The sequence below is a fragment of the Oreochromis niloticus genome, linkage group LG14 (assembly GCF_001858045.2).
Source record: "Oreochromis niloticus isolate F11D_XX linkage group LG14, O_niloticus_UMD_NMBU, whole genome shotgun sequence".
Taxonomy (NCBI): Eukaryota; Metazoa; Chordata; class Actinopteri; order Cichliformes; family Cichlidae; genus Oreochromis; species Oreochromis niloticus.
The window spans coordinates 23,198,816-23,216,464 of record NC_031979.2 but is presented as its reverse complement, the minus strand read 5'-3'; the positions used below and the strand labels follow the sequence as shown (position 1 = coordinate 23,216,464).

Sequence of the window (17,649 nt, the reverse complement as noted above, 5' to 3'; positions counted from 1 at the left end):
GTTTATCGAGACTTGAGATGTCTACATGTGTGAATGAACAGCCTTTAGAAAATCTTGTTTATGTTCGTATTTTTATTCTGAACCTCTGAAAAATGTGACTAAAGTAATTAAAGACTAAAAGTAACACTGAAAAGAACAAAACTGTTTTTTTTGCTCCCCCAAACAATCAATCCGTATCTGGAAACTGTCTGAAAATAAACCAAATCGAAAACAAAAACACAAAAACGAAAGAAGAAATATACAAAAGTATAATAATTGTAAGTAATCATCGAGGTTGCTGCAGCATTTATGAAAGCTTACAGCTACTAAAACCTAAAAACTCAAAAAGCTAATGAGATTAATAGAGTGACTTCATATGATAGGTTTTCTTTAAAAAAAGAAAGAAAGAAAGAAATAATAAATTTATGGTTGCCTCGAGTTGGCTCATCGCGCAGACTCTTTCAACAAAAGCTGAAGATTATAATTTGAACAAAGGTAGCAATTATTGCTGGACTACTTCTTTTGGTCACTGTATTTTCATAAGAGGTTCTGTGAATCGGAGCTGAGTTGATGATAACACCAAGTTTGAGATACTGAAGTGAAAAGTGCCTTAAATGTTGTATTTTCATTGCCTTGCAGCAAAACGGGGGCATACAAGCTAATTCCAAACAAGATAACTTTTGTTTATATTTTGTATTTTCATGAATCCAAATACGATGTAGTGCAGGTCATCGAAAAACTAAAAGGAAACTGAAATGTAAAATTAGAATATTATCAGAATGCAAATGATGAAGCTGACACTTATCTGGTGTTTTGTGTGGGTGGGTCTTTTTTTTTTTTTTTTTTTCCTCCACGCTCTTCATCTCCTTCTGTGTTAGAGAGAGAAAAAAGAGGGAAGGAGGGTTTTTTGAGGGGGGGGCAGGGTGCAGGTCATTACCCCTCAGCGGGGGGATATTGAATTGGCCCAGACAAACAGCCGCAACGACCCCTGATGAGGTAACAATGAAGCGGGGTCACCAAGGTCACGACCTGTCCTCAGCCCCAGACAAGCGGCCTGTCTGGACCAACCTGGGATTAGGCCCGGCCCCAGACACTGGTCCCAGGTCAGTTTGGGATGCACGCTCCCCTGCAGCCTCAGCTAGGCTTTTAAAGGCAGAGGGTTTCTAAAAGGCGCCGAGTCTCCCGAGCACACATCTGTCGTTGCCCTACTTCACATCTTCATTAGGCAGTTTCGAGAGTGCGCGTGCATCCACAAACTGTGCGAATCAAGTGTTCCTGTACAGAATGTCCTATTCTGCCGCGCTTTTTACCACACGCTCCAGTTCAGTTTGTCAGGATGTAGGCTCAGCTAACAGCGCGGCGATTTGCATGTTCCCCTGATACGTACTCGACCGGGTATCTAATCTGAAACTGCTGACTCGTACTGGAAAGTCATGCAATGGGACTTGGAGGATAAGGAGCGTTTCCGTTATAGTAAAAAAATAAAATAAAATTTGGTGCGTGGAAATGATTTGCATTAACGGTAGGCCTTCTCCTTGGCTCATTCACTCTCACGTGCGCTAGCGCTGCCCCTGGGTGGCCCAGGTGGTGCTGCACCTGCTCTTGTGAGAAACGCTGTCCGGCGGAACACCTCCGGGTACAAACCTGGCGTCCTCCCTAACATCATGTTCATCACTCACTCACGCACTGCACTTTTTGTTTTCTTTTGTTTTTCATTGACAGCAGCAGGAATGGTCACTGCTTGATGTCAGTGAGCAGTTTATTTGATTGCTACATAGTCATTATACAACTTGTGCATCTCTGCTACTTGTCCCCATGTTATTTAGTGCTATTTAAGGATTAAAATATTCAGTTGATTGTTCTGTTTTTGATACTCACTAATCTCCTCTTTATTTATTTTTTTTAGGATTTACGGAAACAGGTTGCCCCTTTGCTTAAGAGCTTCCAAGGAGAGGTGAGTGGATTATTTGTGAAATTATTATTGACACAGCGATATCCATAACATGCTCCAAGCAAAGTAATCAAATAATGCATTTTATGAAGCCTGTTTGACATTCATTAACTGCTAACTTGCTTCCTCTCGCAGTGCCCTTTTCTCCTTTTTTTTTCTTTCTTTTTTTAACTTTTGTCTTCAATCATCATCTCTTCTCTCTCACTTCTCTCTTTCCCCTCTTCACTTCGCCATCTCCTGTTCTCTTTCTTGCCACTATCTCATTTCCCCTTCTTTCCTCTCCCTCTTTTCTTTGCTCTGCTCTGCTCTTGATTTTCTGTCCTATTCATGAAGTCCTGTTGCCCGAGGGTGTGTTTAAATTGCATCCTGCAAAAAAAAAAAAAAGGCACCACAAAACCCCAGCTCTAGCCAGTCACAACTCACCGAGTGCTATTTCCTCAGACTTTGTATGTCTGCATGATTCTGTGGGGGGATATTTGTTGTTGTTTTTTTCGTTTTTCTTTTCAGTTGATTTGGTGAATCATGAGCCATTTTTGCTCATTGTGGCACATGCGTGTTTACTTTAAGTTGCCCAAGGTTTTTGTGTACCTTGACCAATCAAAGGTGACTTTTGTGTGTGCTATATCATACCCCTGCTGTTTCCCCCCCACCCTTCCCCTCTATCCTCCTCCATCATTTTGGCCCATTTCCATCGTGGCTCCTCCTCACTGGCAGCCATGCATTTCCAGTTCGCTCCCATATGTGAAAGTCAGTGGGTAGGAGTGGAAGCGGCTGGTTTAGACTGGGGCGTTATTTGGGGTTGGAGTGGGTGGACATTCAGCAGAATCTTTTCTCTAACACACACACATACACACACACACTCTCACACACAGAGAAAGAAAATCATCTCAATAGATAGTGACAGGGCTGCTTTGCTACTGGCCATAGAGTGCTACAGTTTAACACTGGGTTAGTTTCCATATTCTTGTGTTAGAGCAACAACCACAGCCAGTGGTTATGTAAAAATGCTGTAATTTATAGTGGTTCTTCCATGTTCTGCTGATGATCCACAGTCTATTTAGAGAATAGAAACAGCAGCGGTATAATTGGGGCTTTGTCAGCTGTTTCCACAATCCTCATGTTGACACACCTCGACGGCGTGCACACCAGAACACGCTGAGACGCGTAGTGGGTGGTCGCGGAACTGAGAAGGACATTATCTTATGATTATTGAGATAATACTGTACACCCGCGCCAGTCTTAGAGCAGCCCATCAATCAGTCGCCTATTCTGCACGCTTGCATGCCACGACATGAGTTGCTCTGAGAATGTGTAATTTTAGCCCGTCTTTGTTTGCTTACCCCTCAATGCTTTGATCAAGGACAAGACAGCACCAGAAGCCAGAAGGTCTTGTCGAAATCCCACAGTAACTCATCCTTAAGCATTTTACCCAGGAGCGTGAATCTTTACTAAGTGAATGTGGAACTCAGACAGAACAATAAAAAGTTTTAGCCCAGGAACTTGGAGGTCTTGATACTCTGTTTAATCTTTGTCATTGAAAGGTGGATGCCCTCGGGTCATAATTATTACCAATAACAGTAGTGTTTCCACAAGGCCTCAGTTTGGTAAACGGGTTATGTGTGTGTGTGTGTGTGTGTGTGTGTGTGTTTGTGTGTGTATGTTGCATGCTCAGTGTTCCTTGTTGGTCCATCGATCAGATAAGCTTTTCCATTATCCAAGGCTTCAGTCTCTGCTTCCCATAGCCTCCCCTTATCAGACTCCACTGGGGCCACACACACACATAAACACACACACACACACACACACACACACACACACACACACACAGATATATATGTATGCACACACACACACACACACAGGTCAGCCTGATGCCCTTCACACACTACGGGTTAGATAGGGGAGCAAGGTGGTGCTGAGTGATGGTGGCACAAGGTGCTGACGTATGTACGTATGTGTTTGTGTGCGTGGACTTGTCAGGGATACCTTTTGCAATTGCAAGCACTTCTCATCAGTAACCTACTGATACTGGTGAGGTATCATTTGTGTCACTTCATTTGTTTTGCTTGGTCTGTGTGTGTGTGGGATGGGGGCAGGGGAGCATGTAATAGCAGATGTCATTGGGATTGGTTGAAAGAGCTGCAGTTTGGAACAGCAGGGTTGTATTTGCAAATCCTGGGTGGTCTTCTAATGGCTCTGGTCCTGCAGTTAACCTGCCTCTAACTGTAGGGTGTGTCCTACATTAAATGTCTATTTCCTGCCTCCCATGTTGGGCTATATAAAGCTAGTGTACCACTGACCTTGGCCCAGTCATTGTACAGTCACGCAGCTGGCTTCCTTCGGTGCCATTGGCAGATAATTTTTTTTCTGTGTGTGTGTGTCTGATGGTTTTTGTATGTTTCTTTTTTATGATGAGACTGTGTGGCGGGACTTTGAGTCTCTGATCACATTCCCTTATATATACAAACACACACAGGCATGTGCACGCACATTTCGACAGGTTTGATGTTGGTGTGTGAGAGAGGTATTAGTGCTCGGTATCTGTAATCTCCCATTAGCGGCCATGCATTTGAGGATTCTGATCGCTCAGTGTCACACAGCACATGAAGAAGGGTAAAGTACACGATGCAGCATGATGTGAGAGCGAGAGATATTAGTATTGGAGAGAGGGGGAGGAGGGAGATTGCAAGAGCAGGAGCATGCAAGAGAGACTCAAGTGTGACAGAGAAACATGTGAGAAAGGCTAACAGTGGAAAAAACAAATTGAGGAAAAGAAAAGACTGAGTCAGAGAACATGGAAGTGACAAGAGAGAGAATTTGTGAGAGAGACGGGGAGAAAGACACAGAGAAATGAAAAAAAGAGGGAGGGGAGGGGAGGGGTGGGGGTGCTGGCACCAGCCTACTCAGGGCCAGATGTTTTGCGGCTAAAAAACTAGAGATGAATCAAAGCCATGTGAAGAGATTTATTAGGTTCCCATAGGAGCCCAGGCAGTATTACATGTAGCCCGCTCTGTTTACAGTGGCAAGAACCCCTAAACCACCCATCAACTACACTACTGGCTTGGCTGGGAATGTGAAGACTTTATATTTGGACTTATATAGGCTTTTGTCTTTATTCCTTTTCTCTCAGTGAATGTGCTGGAGGAGTTGGAAGAGAAACACAGGCTGTTTAGTCTGAGTGCGTGAGCCAGAGTAGTCAGCTGTAGCTCTGCCCAGTACAGTAGCACCATCTGAATGTCTTTATTTGGCATCTGTTTCCCTCGATTTAGACTTGATTTCAGATGCATTTCGCCTACTCTGTCTGCTTCTCATATTGAAGTGTGACACAGAGACTATGGCAGAGCTCGTTGCCTCATGTTTCAGCATTGACAACAGCGTAAAAGTTCCCCTCTCCAGTATGATTTTAGAATTAATCTCTTATAGATCCAATCTAATGCTGTCCATTTCAATAATATCGGTGATGGAATGCATGCCGTGCCCTCTTGTGTTAATGGCTGCATCAGTAATGGATCCACACTGTATTGCTGCTAAGAGCTGACTGAATAATCTGCCCCTGCTGTGGCTGGAAAGACTGAGCCAGCTGTTTAATGATGTCAGTGTGCTGGAGGGGAAACAAACACACACATTTGCACACAGGCTCGCCAGCACACACACACACACACACACACACACACACCCCGACAGACTGAAGGACTTAGGCACACTCACTCGAGGACAGACGGATAGACGCACACACGTACACAACAAACGAAACACATCCGTCATCGGCTGAACAGCTGAACTGACTTCACGGGAAGGAAACACCAACGTGGCCACTGTCATGACGGCCCCGATCCCATGCAACATACCAAGGCATAGTGAGGATAGACAGATATGTAGACGGCTTTCACTGATAAATTAATGTGCCTGCTTTTGGAGTGTATGGTAACTGACGTTTAACAATTACGTTTTATTTTTCCTCCTTGCAGATCGATGCCTTGAGTAAGAGGAGTAAAGAAGCAGAGGCCGCCTTCTTGAACGTGTACAAAAAAATAATCGATGTCCCAGGTAAGATTGCTCTTAGTGATGATACAAGTGTGCTTGTGTAGACTCCTCCCTAGTCCGGAATTGCAATCAGGGAGACCCTCCCTCATCCGTGCAGACAGCACCAACAGGGAAAAACGCAGAAAACGCGTGACACCGTCCCTCTGGTGCTGCTTCACTGTTCATCCAGGCGTGTGCGACGCCTTAATATGTCCCCAGGAGATCTCATCCCCATTGGTATAGCCTTTATAGGGTCTTAACAGAAGGTGTGTCCTGATACGGATGACAAGCGTGCCCACAATTGGCCGCGGCGAAGTGTGCACATACACGAGCGGTCGCATCCAGCAGCACTGAGGCTGAGGGAGGGCCGCGCGGCACCGAGAGCTGCAGAACACACAGCCACAGTGCTGCTGGTAGGAGACTTTCAGCTGCTCGGGAGCCCTGAAGGGGCCGCGTATGCAGGAATGAAAGAGTTGAGTTCATCTATAGCGTAAGGAGGTCATCATATTCCCACATGGATAGACCTACAGTAATATCTTTGGATTGTACTGCTCCCAATAAGTCAGCGCCAGCTCTGACGGGGCTATTCTTAACTTGCAGCGAGACAATGATGTAATGCCTGATGCATACACGCACACAGACACAGACCGGCCTGACTAATGCAGCAGTCTTGAAAGAGGAAACAGTGTGTTTTGTTCTGTCTTCTATCAGCTGAAGGCCTGGTTAGTCAGCCCAGTGTGCTCTGGTTTAGATTAAAGGTGTCTGGCGAGAGCGTTCAGCACCAGTGGCCCACCAGTCAAACTGCTTTTAACAGGCTGTACAGTTGATTTGAAGCGGGGGGGTCCAAGTGAAGGACACAGGTTTGATAAGAGGGAGAGAAAGTTGATTTTTCAAGGGCACAGAGGCAGATAGGAGTCCAAATTCAGGGCGTGCAGTTATGTTAGTGAGTGTTTGTACTTGTGTGTATTTTTTTGTGAGACTTTGGAAGCAAACGTGTGTTTATGTGAAGAGGTGTGTGTGCGCGCGCGCGCTTGTCAGAGCCTAGCCCTGCATGGCGTGTCACCTTGACAGCACAAAATCAGCATGAAATTCCCCAATCGTTCTCTGCTGATCTCTCATTAGCATAGTTAAGATATCTAACTGCGTCAGACATGAGACACACACACACAAATGCGCACGCACACACACAGCCCTTACCCCCAGCTGTAAGCTGTCAGTTCCTCTTATCTGTACAACGCACACACACACACTCATAAACACGCACACACAAACACACACACATAAACTGCTCTTTTAGCTGGCATGCTGATGAGCGTCGCCTGCGTCTCTTGGCTGCCTGTCACCAGTCTGCCACCCATGAGCACCAATCAGATGTGATTGGCCTGACTGACAGGCCTCTCTTCATCACACTGACAGTTAACCCTGCTGTGTGTTCAGAGATGTTGGTAAAATGCCTCCAGAAAGTTGCCTTTCTTCCTTCTGTCTCTGTTTCTTTAATCTCTTATTTACCTTTTCTCATTGCCTGTTTTTACAGCTCCGCTTTGTCCATCTGTCTGCTCCCATGTTTTTCTTCTTCCTCGCTTTCAAGTGGCATCATAGCGAAACACTTTAACTGATCATAGCCCAGTAATCTCTCCTGTTAATTTGTCTCATCTATGTTACTGTGTGCCTCTACTTATCCGGTTCTCCTGCTGCGCCAACAGTTGACGCATTATGTTTTTTTCCCATACAGAAACCAAAGTTAATCTCCTAACTCAACAATGGTCGCTTGATACAAAGGCTGATAGTCTATCGTTCAATAGACTTTATGGATAAAGTTTTGGTAGGAAAGAATGGGTAAACCAACAGTGACTTATAAGTACGAAGTTTGATCTGTTCTTTATTAATCACGGAAGTGCTCTGATGTTATAAGAGCCTGATGACTTTCTTTGTAGGTCATTATCAGTAAGTGAGAATAATGTATTTAAGTGTGGCCGTGAGAAGCCAGTGATGAAGACGCATCAAGGTTAAGCTGCTTTACTCTAAAGCAGGAGCGTTAAACATAAGGCCCAGGGGCCTGAATCGGCCTGACAAACACTTGAATCCGGCCTTTAAACTGTATTTTCACAAGTTTTTAAGATTTTCCCGTTGATAAAGACTGCCTACCCCCATTGCAATTCATACTACACCAAAGTAATTAAATGACAGGAAAGCGCCTGCTTTTCAGCCACTAGTGAGTCTACAGTATATAACAAAAACGTTATATTTTCTAATTACAGGACAATCTGTGCAATAAACTATCATGACTTTTTCTGTAATTTTACACATTTATCGTGCAATTCCACCTAAGATCAAACTGGGCTGTGTGTGACCCACAGTGCAAAATGAGTTTGACATCTTACTCTAAAGTATTGAACCTTCTATCATGGAGAGCAGTTTGAAAACAGGTTTATCATAAATAACTAACATTAAATAGAATTTACTGCCACATTATTATTTCTAAAAGTAAAGCCAAGCTCTGATTTGCAGATGTCAGACTGTTCTCCCCTCATCGCAGTATGACTGGTAATTGTGATATGTTTTGGTTTCTGCTCGAACCAGTAATCCTCCAAAGGGGGATCAGAGGTCAGGGTCGGCTCAGAACAGTTGTCCTGGAGCTGCTAGAGATTCATTGCCTTGCCCAAGGACTCTTCACCAGGGCAAGCGCTCCCTCTCTCTCACAGGGCCATGAATGTAGTTATTCCTAGCTCACTACACCACCTTGCCGCCCTTGCTTGTCTGATCTGCTTTACAGTGTGTTAACATCGTGTGTGTTTTCTCTACCAGATCCTGTACCTGTGTTGGAGCTGGCTCAGCAGCTGCAGCTGAAGCTCCAGAGGATGCACGACATTGAGACAGAGAACACCAAACTTCGAGAGACACTGGAGGACTACAACAAAGAGTTTGCAGAGGTTAAAAACCAAGGTTAGAGACAGATGCGTGCACAGGCACACATTATGGGATTTTCCCGACTTTGACAGGAGAAGTAGATGTAGACCGTACAATTAAGTAGTTAATCACCTATCAAAATTTCACATTCCGGTGTCTTATGTTAACACTCGTTTGTGAAAAAACAGACACTAATGGCAGCGAGTTCTGATTATAAATCCAGCTGGTCCAGATCCTCACTCCATGTCATTTCCTTTTCCCTACACTTCTGGTCTCTTTACACTTGTGCTATCCATCCCCCTTCCCAGCAGCCTAAAAATAAACTTCCCCCAAAAAAATTAAATGAGAAGAGAACTTGTGTAACTTGGGGTTTGGTGAAAAGCTTTGATTTGAACAATTGTCGAGCGATTGTTTTTAACTAAATTAAAAACAATATGCTCAGCTGGACCTACAGTGGATTAGTCAGTCATCTAATTGCAATAACAGGAGGGTCTGGGTGGAGCAGAATACGGACTCACTGAGTCACCTGCTGCAGATGTGCTATGGTAGTTGGAGTCTAGGAGAGACTTGTTGGAGTAGCAGCTAAAGTGATATCCAGGAGGGCCACTACAGCAACCCTGTAGATAGGAAGCGTTGGGGTACAGCTGGTTAGCAGCAAATGAACTAAATATAACTGAGGAGACTATCCACTGAGTTGTTTTCTTTCTCCAATGGATTGAAAAAGACAAAGAAAACATTGCTAAATTGAATCGGCAGATACACTTTGGTGGCCTTGTTGTCAAGTCTGTGTGTGAAAAGTGTGGTGGAAAATTTTGTCCTGCTTGTGTGTGAAAATGTAGTTTTAGTTCATTAAAAAAACGAACACAACATTTTCAGTTTCTGGACACATTTTCGGTTTAGCTTATAGCTCTCTCGAAAGTGGAAATGTCTTAAAGTCTACAGGGCGCTAAAGGTGAGAAAGTCTCAACTCTTGCTTCAGAATTCTTTTCTGTGTGCGTGCATGTGGACTGCCTTGTTTTGTGCAACTTTACTTGAAATCTGTCCTTGTCATTGTGGTTTTATACCCCTTTATCATACATTGAGATATGTGAAAAAAAATTCAAAAACACTAAAATGTCCACAGGTTTACATTTTAAAAGTTTCATGCAAGGGTGAAAAAGACATGACAGAGTTGGAGGAATTTTAAAAATATGCGATGATCTACATCCGCTTAAAGAAAGATGGAAAAACTGACAAAAGCGGGGAGAGATGAGTGAGAAGCGGTAATAAAAAGTGGTGTAATTTCAGTCGAAAAGGAGGAGTGAGCGAGCGAACGGGGGAATGTTTTGGAATCCCCCTTTCCTCAGTGAGAGTTAATTGGAACAGCTCGATAGCGGCAGGGTTCCATTCTGCCATTGATTTTCCTGTTCCCTCATCCTTTATCCCTCCTTCCCGCCTCAATAGATGGGGGATATTTAAACCCCAAAACACACTGTGGAACTCCCACTCCTGTTAAACACACACGCGGATCCGCCCGCACACTCTCACACACACACACCACACACATACACACACACACAGAGTGCAGGGGCCATTGATCCCCACAACCTAAATGTTTAAAGTTCAGTTAAGCAGTTAAGGGGTAAGAGGGCTCTGAGGGGACTCTCCTCTATTGATTATGTGTCAGAGCAGTGAGACTGGAGTTTAAATCACACGCACACACACACAAAGTGCTAAGAGCCCTCAGTCAAAGGCAGCGAGCAGCAATGCGCTATATCATTGTCTCACTCACTTATATCTTTCTCTGAGAAACACACACACACACACACACATAGGGAGGACTATTTATTACTCCAGTTATGTGTTAGATTTATTTCAGGCTGCCCCATACAGCGCTCAGCCGTCAGCAGGTTATGGGGTTTCGGTACTAATGCAGTCCTAATGAATGCAGCATATCTGCTCTTAGTGATGGTTGAATATTCTACGGCAGCCGTGGATTCAAAGATTAGACCGGAGCCATGGGGGCCAAGGTCTTCATCTGTGCTCACAGAGGAAGAATGCAGGATATGAAACGCTGCTTCTTAGGCAAAGGTCAAACACCTCGCTAAAAGCGTCGTCGTCGTCACTGCCGTTTTTATCAGATATATAGAAAAGCGCCATAGTTTGTTGTCTGTGTTTTCCAGATCACTTGCGTTTCTGACTTCTTTTCTCTCTGTGCTCTAATCTCTTCCACAGAGGTGACCATTAAGGCCTTGAAGGAGAAGATTCGCGAGTACGAGCAGTCTCTGAAGAATCAAGCTGAGAACCTGGCCCAAGAGAAGCAGCTCCAGCTACACAACGACTATGCAGAGAAGGAGAGGTAAAAGTTGTGCATGTTTATGTGCGTGTGTGCGCTGCTGCAGCTGTGTTTAAAGTAATAACCTCTGCATTATTTTGCCATTTGAATGCTTTGGGTCATTGTGCCCTCAGGCAGAACTGCTGATTCTTATCTTTGAATGATAGGTTTAAGATTTCAGACTTTATTTAGCAGGGCTCTCTGTTCACAACTTACTAATTCCTTCTTAACCAAATCTCCAAGGGCTCTTTTCTTCTTTTTTTTTTTTCAGTAGTTATCAGTCTAATCGACAAATTGTTGCTTATTGCTTTCCTCCTGCGCACAAATGTAGGAATGGAGATAACTTGCATAAAAGACAATGCCAGCATTTTTGTCATGTGGGCGCTTGCCATTCTCGCTTTGATGGGAATCGACACCATCCACTCCCATTTTCTGTTTACCAAGATACTTTTCAGCCGTTATGTTGGATATTTTGCTGCCACGGGCCTCTGCTGTGCCTGGAAATGTACAATAAGCAGAGAGCCCTACCAAATGCCTTTGATGACAAAAATATGCTTAGCTGATAAAGACTACTTTATTTCAATACAATGGGGTTTTTTTTGGTAAAGTGTGGCATGTTAAAGTGTGTAATTTTCAGGTGTACAGGAAGACGGGGGCAGTAATAAGCTCAAAAAATGCTTCCGGATGCTTTAGGGACATTAAAAAAACCGCTTAGTGAGGCTAAAATGCTTTAATACTGCCATTTTCCAGAAAAGGGCCAATTTGGCCTAAATTAATGGACTTGAGGCAGGAATATTGTTTCACGTAACAACTAACTCGGGCTCCTTTGCTTCTACATTGGATCCCAAAAAACAGTAACCAGTTTAAGTTATCTTGTGATCCCATATTAACTTGGATAATGTGTGCTCTTATTTTGAAGTAATCAAATCAAATAAAAAAGAAATGTGGAGACATCTGAGTGATGAGGCTTCATGTGATTAGCCGCTGCAGCCTCGGGGCTTAAAGACGCAGCATATTTTCACTGAGGGAGAACAAGAGCTAAAAACGCTCTGATGGATGCGTCAGACCTGAACGTTTTTATCAGCAATGAAATGAAAGTTTGAGACCGACAGAATTAACAGATTAAATTCAGTGTGTCACAAGTGCTCAGCTGCACAGTATGGAGTTCCTCTTCAAGCATGTTAATATGCAGTTTTACTACTAAATCGCACTCTCACCATGCAGATTTAGTAATGATATACTGACTCCAAACAGTCCCCGCTGTAATTCTAAGCGAATGAGACCCGATGCGCCGAACGCTATGGATTTTCTACAAGCTACAAGCTGCTTGCAGTCTTTAAAACACCATCCCTCTGATGAAAGTCCTCATTTCAAGTTGATGTATACAGTTTACTAATATGAAATGGACTTTACAAAGCACATGTTTTCCTCCTGTCAGTCATCTCGTTTGTTTGACGAAGCTGTATTAAAGCTCACTGTCCCTTTCAGACGTACAGTAGAAGATCAATTGTCCAACTGTATTTCCTGTACGTCAGTGTTTTATAGGCCCCTTCCTGTCTGCAGTGAGCTGACTTCCTGTGTCTGAGAGAGAAGGAGGGGGAGAGTAAATGGATGGCACCTCCGATGCATTTCATCCTGCAAGGAGTGAGCGAAGGGTAGAGAGAGTGAGGGAGATGAAAGGATGAAGTAGAGGGCAGAAAAATAGAGATGACAGGAGAGACAGATTGGCGGGGAAGGGGGGCATCAAAGAGTGCCATAAAGACCATCTTTGTGCTAGATTATTGATGTTTTTACACGCAGTGGCAATTTCTCAGCAGAGCCCAACTTTTTATATGCTAAGAATGAATCTATTTTATCCTTGTGGTTTCTGTCGCCCCCTCCCCCCTCTCTCTTACCCAAGCCTTGCGCACTCTCCCTCTCTCTCTCTCTCCCCCCTGGGTGCAGTGTGCCCCAGTGGCCAGACATTCCTGCCTAATAGGGCTGCTTAATGAGGAGTGGGTTGTGTTGGGAGGATTTTAGTGGGGAAAACACTTCAGAAATGGTGGGAAAATAGAGAATAGTGGCAGTTGCCACAAAGTGTGAGCTCAGAATTTACTGACTCAGTATCTCTTGACTGACTGTGACTTTCTGCTACCTGGTCTCTTGTAGGAAACTCCAGGAGAGCCAGGACTCCATGTCCTCAAGGTTGGAGGAGGCCGAACAGAAAGCCCGGTCCCTACAGACAGGTACCAGCCTACGCAGCCTGTACACACCTGGGGATTGTTTACCCACCTTTAGATAAAGTGCCCTTATCACTGAAAGTGTAGTTGGGCTGGCTATTAAGCCTTTGAAAACTTTTTCAAATCCTAAAGGGGACTTATTATATTAATCTCCAGTTCCATATTTTTATTCCTGTACTTTTGTAGAGTAGCTTTGTATGATTTAAAAGTTCAGCGTCATCTTTGTTTACCTTAAACCCATGAAGCCCTGTATTCTGCTGTCCTGAAACAAGCTGTTTTAGCTCCCTTCCACCTCCCTTTAATCCAGCTTTCTTCAGACTGACAAACTGAAGGGTTGAAACATCAGGTGGGTGGAGCGTCTGTGCTCCCAGGCAAAGCTGAGATGACCATATAAGGATATCCCCTCTCAGTGATATCACGCAGATCCTAAAGTAGAAAAAAAACATATTTAACCGGAGCTTTGGGCTCATAGGGGTTACATCCACATACGCTGACCGTATTACTTAAAACTTGTCATTTGTAATGTGATCATCCACCTCTGTGTGACAGAAAAAAGGAAAGAATAATAGATTCCCTCTATTCCTCTCTATTTCTCAATAAATGTTCACCCATTGTGAAAATGAGTTTAAAAAAAAACAGCTGCTGGTGATCATTATGTTTAACACTCATAGTTAATCTGACACATCTGGACTAGGTGTCTGCGAGGCCTGGAGATCTAAGAAAATAACTTCTCAGCTGTCATCAGTGAGAAACAGAAATGCCAAAGTTTCTCGTGTGAAATAAGACTTTAGTAGTAAGAAGCTGTCAAAGATAATGTTTACATGTTTTAATGCTCTTTTAAAAAGTGTCGCTCATGCCTGGATCTGCTTCTTCAGCTCACTTTGCACCAGGAAAACCCTTAACTGACTCTCACCGTCTTTTGCAGCACTTGAAACAACTCAGGCCGAGCTCTTTGATTTGAAGACAAAGTATGACGAGGAATCCACAGCAAAGTACGTGCCTCACTGATCTATGTGTGTTTGCGGGTGACTTCTCCCCTCTGGCTCCTCCATACTCTCCTCCTGACATAATCATCCTGTTTAGTGAATCTCCTTGCATGGAAACTCCCCCTTCTCTCCCTAACAGCTGGATTTTCTCCCACAACAGCCAGCAGCCTCCAAATCCCGGCATTACCCATGCACTGTAAATACTGAAAGGGATTGTAATGTATTCTGCAGCCAAACTAAAACATCAAAATAGAGTTTGTTTTGTGCGCGCGCATGTGTGTGTGGTTTTGTTTAATCCATTAAGACCTGATATGTACGTATAAGTCTTATATAGGCGCCTGATGTCTTAATGGGGTAAAGAGCTTTCAGATTTCATCAGAGACTTGATAGAGAGGTGCCAGATTGAAAGCTACATATGTTTTCTAATAGGACCTGTAAGATAAGATGGCTTCAGTCGAGCTTTGGGCATCTATCATTATTGATCTTATAGTAGTGTTGAGGACGAGAACAGAAGCTTTTCCATGTCAGCACTCCGCACTGTGAAGTGGCACTTTATGACATTCACACTCCTCGTTCCCTCTGGGTTAGCAGCAGGACCCAGAATCTCGTGAGCACCTTCGCATACGCAAAGCTGAAAAATTACATTTCCGGGGGAGGGGAAAAAAAAAAAAAAAAAATCATCCTACCTTGGCTGAAATGTGAGCTGTTTTGGCTAAATCCAGGGACTGATAATAAAATGGTCAAGGGCATCCTGTGTGCACACACAAAGTACGGGAGAGTATCAACTTGGCTTTTAAGGCCACCCCACCACCACCACCACCATCGCCACCCCGTCCCATTTACCTTGCCCCAAACTCACTGTGCCTCTCCATTAACAGAGTTGTTAAATTGATTGGCTGTTAAAAACAAATCGATCCCTCTTCTGTCTTCCTCACAATTTTTTTTTTCTCCCTGTTTTTTTTTTCTTCTTACCTCGCTCGCTCGCACACTTTGTCATTTGTCTCCTGCATTAGGTGTTTTTTTTGAGTGTGAGAGGAAAGACCACAGGAAGATATTTCACACAGTGTAATGGCACTAATCAATATGCTTCATAGTCTATCAGAAGGCCCTCCCTGCTTTTCCTCTCTTTCCCCCCGTCCCCTTTCCTGCACTTCTTCTTTTTTTTTCTTCCTACATTTCTTTACGCTTTCTTTTGGCGCCCTTGTCTCTTCGTTTTATGTCAGAAGAAAACACTTTTTGAAAAGACACTTATAGTAGGTCCCATTTGCTTACAGAAGCTAATAAACACATGCCCACCCACATACACACACACACACACACACACACACACACACACACATACGTACAAGTATACACTCACTCATTCGCTCACTCACTCGTGAGCCCGAGGCAGTCAGGGTCCTTGACTATGTGGCGTGCTGTGATCTGAAATTTTAATGCAACGCTTTAAAGCACACACAAACCCTCTCTAACCCTGCACCCTCCCAGTCCTTGGAGTCCTTCCCCCGTTTACTGCTTGGCTGAGCAAATCGCCAGTGTTTGGCTGAACACAACTTTTAACCCTTTAACTGCATACATTTTGGCACTGCGAAACACAAACGCATACATACATATCATGCGCTTCTCTCCTCACAAGTGCGCAGACACGTGCGGGTACACACACACAAACGTGCACACACGCACACACTCGCTCTAAACTTTTCACTAAGGAGGACATTGCGTGACAAATCCCCCCCCATCCTCTCGCTGCATTTGGGTAATCTGCCTTTTAAAATAAGCACTAACACACTCTCACAAACACCCGTGGACGTACACAAACACACTCCCTGAGAATTTGGTCGATGTTTGCAGAGCCCGGAGAGTCTCAGCTTCATCGGGAGGCGGGCCTGCAGATGTAGCGTAGCCCCCCCCCCCCTTTGTGTCGACGCTGTGAGGGTCTGGCTTGGCCGCATTTTACCCGTTTAGTCCCTGTTAAAGATTAATGATATATTGATCTCCAGCCCCACAGGATGCTTTGTGTGTGTGTGTGGGTGTGTGTGTGTGAGTGTGCGAGCTGAGTGCGTGGAGGCTCCTCTGTATGTTTGCGTATAGCTTTATCTGCATGCAGGAGACTTTGATAACATTTCGGTTAAAATCTGTTTAATTGCCGATAATTAGGCACCGGTCAATAGGCCTTTCTTTCCGGTGTCCACCCCAAGCACACAACAACACAAAATGGCGCACAACATACACACAGACACGGTCTCACAGCTAGCTTCTTTTTAAGCCTCCTTGAAATCCCCAAGGTAACACGCTGTGAAAACGCAATGTGGAGAAAGCCAAGGAAAGAAAAGGAATGGAGTGATGAAAGCTGGAGGGCAAAAAGCGAGCCAGGGGCCGGAGGCTTCAGCGAGGAAGAGGGGATAAGAGTGCGATAGAGGAGGGAAATGAAAATCTAAATCAGGGGAATATCCTGCTGGCACCGAGGACAGAGGCCGAGGAAGAGAGGGCGAAAGATGAGAGAGGGGAGGTGGAAGGAAGAAAAAGATGAAAGGAGGGGGTGAAAAAAGTGGAGGGCGATGGGAAGGGAACGGTTGAGGGGGAAAGGATGGAGGCAGGCAGAGGGTGGAAAAGAAAAGGAGCGCTTGAGTGAGGAGCAAGAGAGAGAAGATGATAAGAGATGAAAAGGCCTGTCTGAGATGGAGGAAGTACAGTAGGGCCTCAGAGGCTCTGGGCTTGTTTCAGAAGTCCTATAGTACTCACTGATGTCACTGGGTGCACCCATTGGCTTTCATGGTACAAAAGAGTGTGTGTAAGTGTGTTTGAGTGTGCGCTGATTGTGTGCGTTTAACAGTTCGGCTGTGTATCTACTCTATAGCTCCTCCCTGTGGCTGCTGTATGGTGTTTTATAGATAAGTTTGGGTGCTATAAAATCAGACTTTGTCATCACGAAGGACCCACCCCCCCTTTTACTCTCCAGTGTTTGATGAAGTCATTCCAGCGGGTGCATTGGCGGGCCACGGACAGTTCCTGCCCTGCCCAGCGACTGACTGACTGTATCAGGATATGCAGAAAATCCCTTCCCTGTGATCTGCTTTGGCCCTCAGCCTCTAGCTTTGCCTTTATAATTCCCAAATACAGCCAAATCCAAAGGTTATTTAAGAAGACTTTGTGCATCTGTACTTTGATTAAATGATCACATTTGGAGCAGGAGCGGTGGTGTATTTGGGTTGCATTACTACCCATAAACGCTCTCCATTACAAGCTTTTCTAGCTTGTTGGCTCTCTGAC

General features: G+C 44.4%; 1 protein-coding gene across 3 annotated transcripts in view; it reads left to right on the top strand.

Annotated features, from left to right (window-relative positions):
* Positions 1 to 17,649, top strand: part of cux1b (cut-like homeobox 1b) — a 62,265-nt gene that overhangs the window by 20,136 nt on the left and 24,480 nt on the right. For all 3 annotated transcript variants that reach the window (XM_005459370.4, XM_005459368.4, XM_005459369.4), the window contains exons 3-8: positions 1,886 to 1,933; positions 5,899 to 5,977; positions 8,759 to 8,896; positions 11,075 to 11,198; positions 13,323 to 13,399; positions 14,319 to 14,385. In XM_005459370.4, the coding sequence (XP_005459427.1) occupies positions 1,886 to 1,933; positions 5,899 to 5,977; positions 8,759 to 8,896; positions 11,075 to 11,198; positions 13,323 to 13,399; positions 14,319 to 14,385 (533 nt within the window). The remainder of the gene's footprint in view (positions 1 to 1,885; positions 1,934 to 5,898; positions 5,978 to 8,758; positions 8,897 to 11,074; positions 11,199 to 13,322; positions 13,400 to 14,318; positions 14,386 to 17,649) is intronic.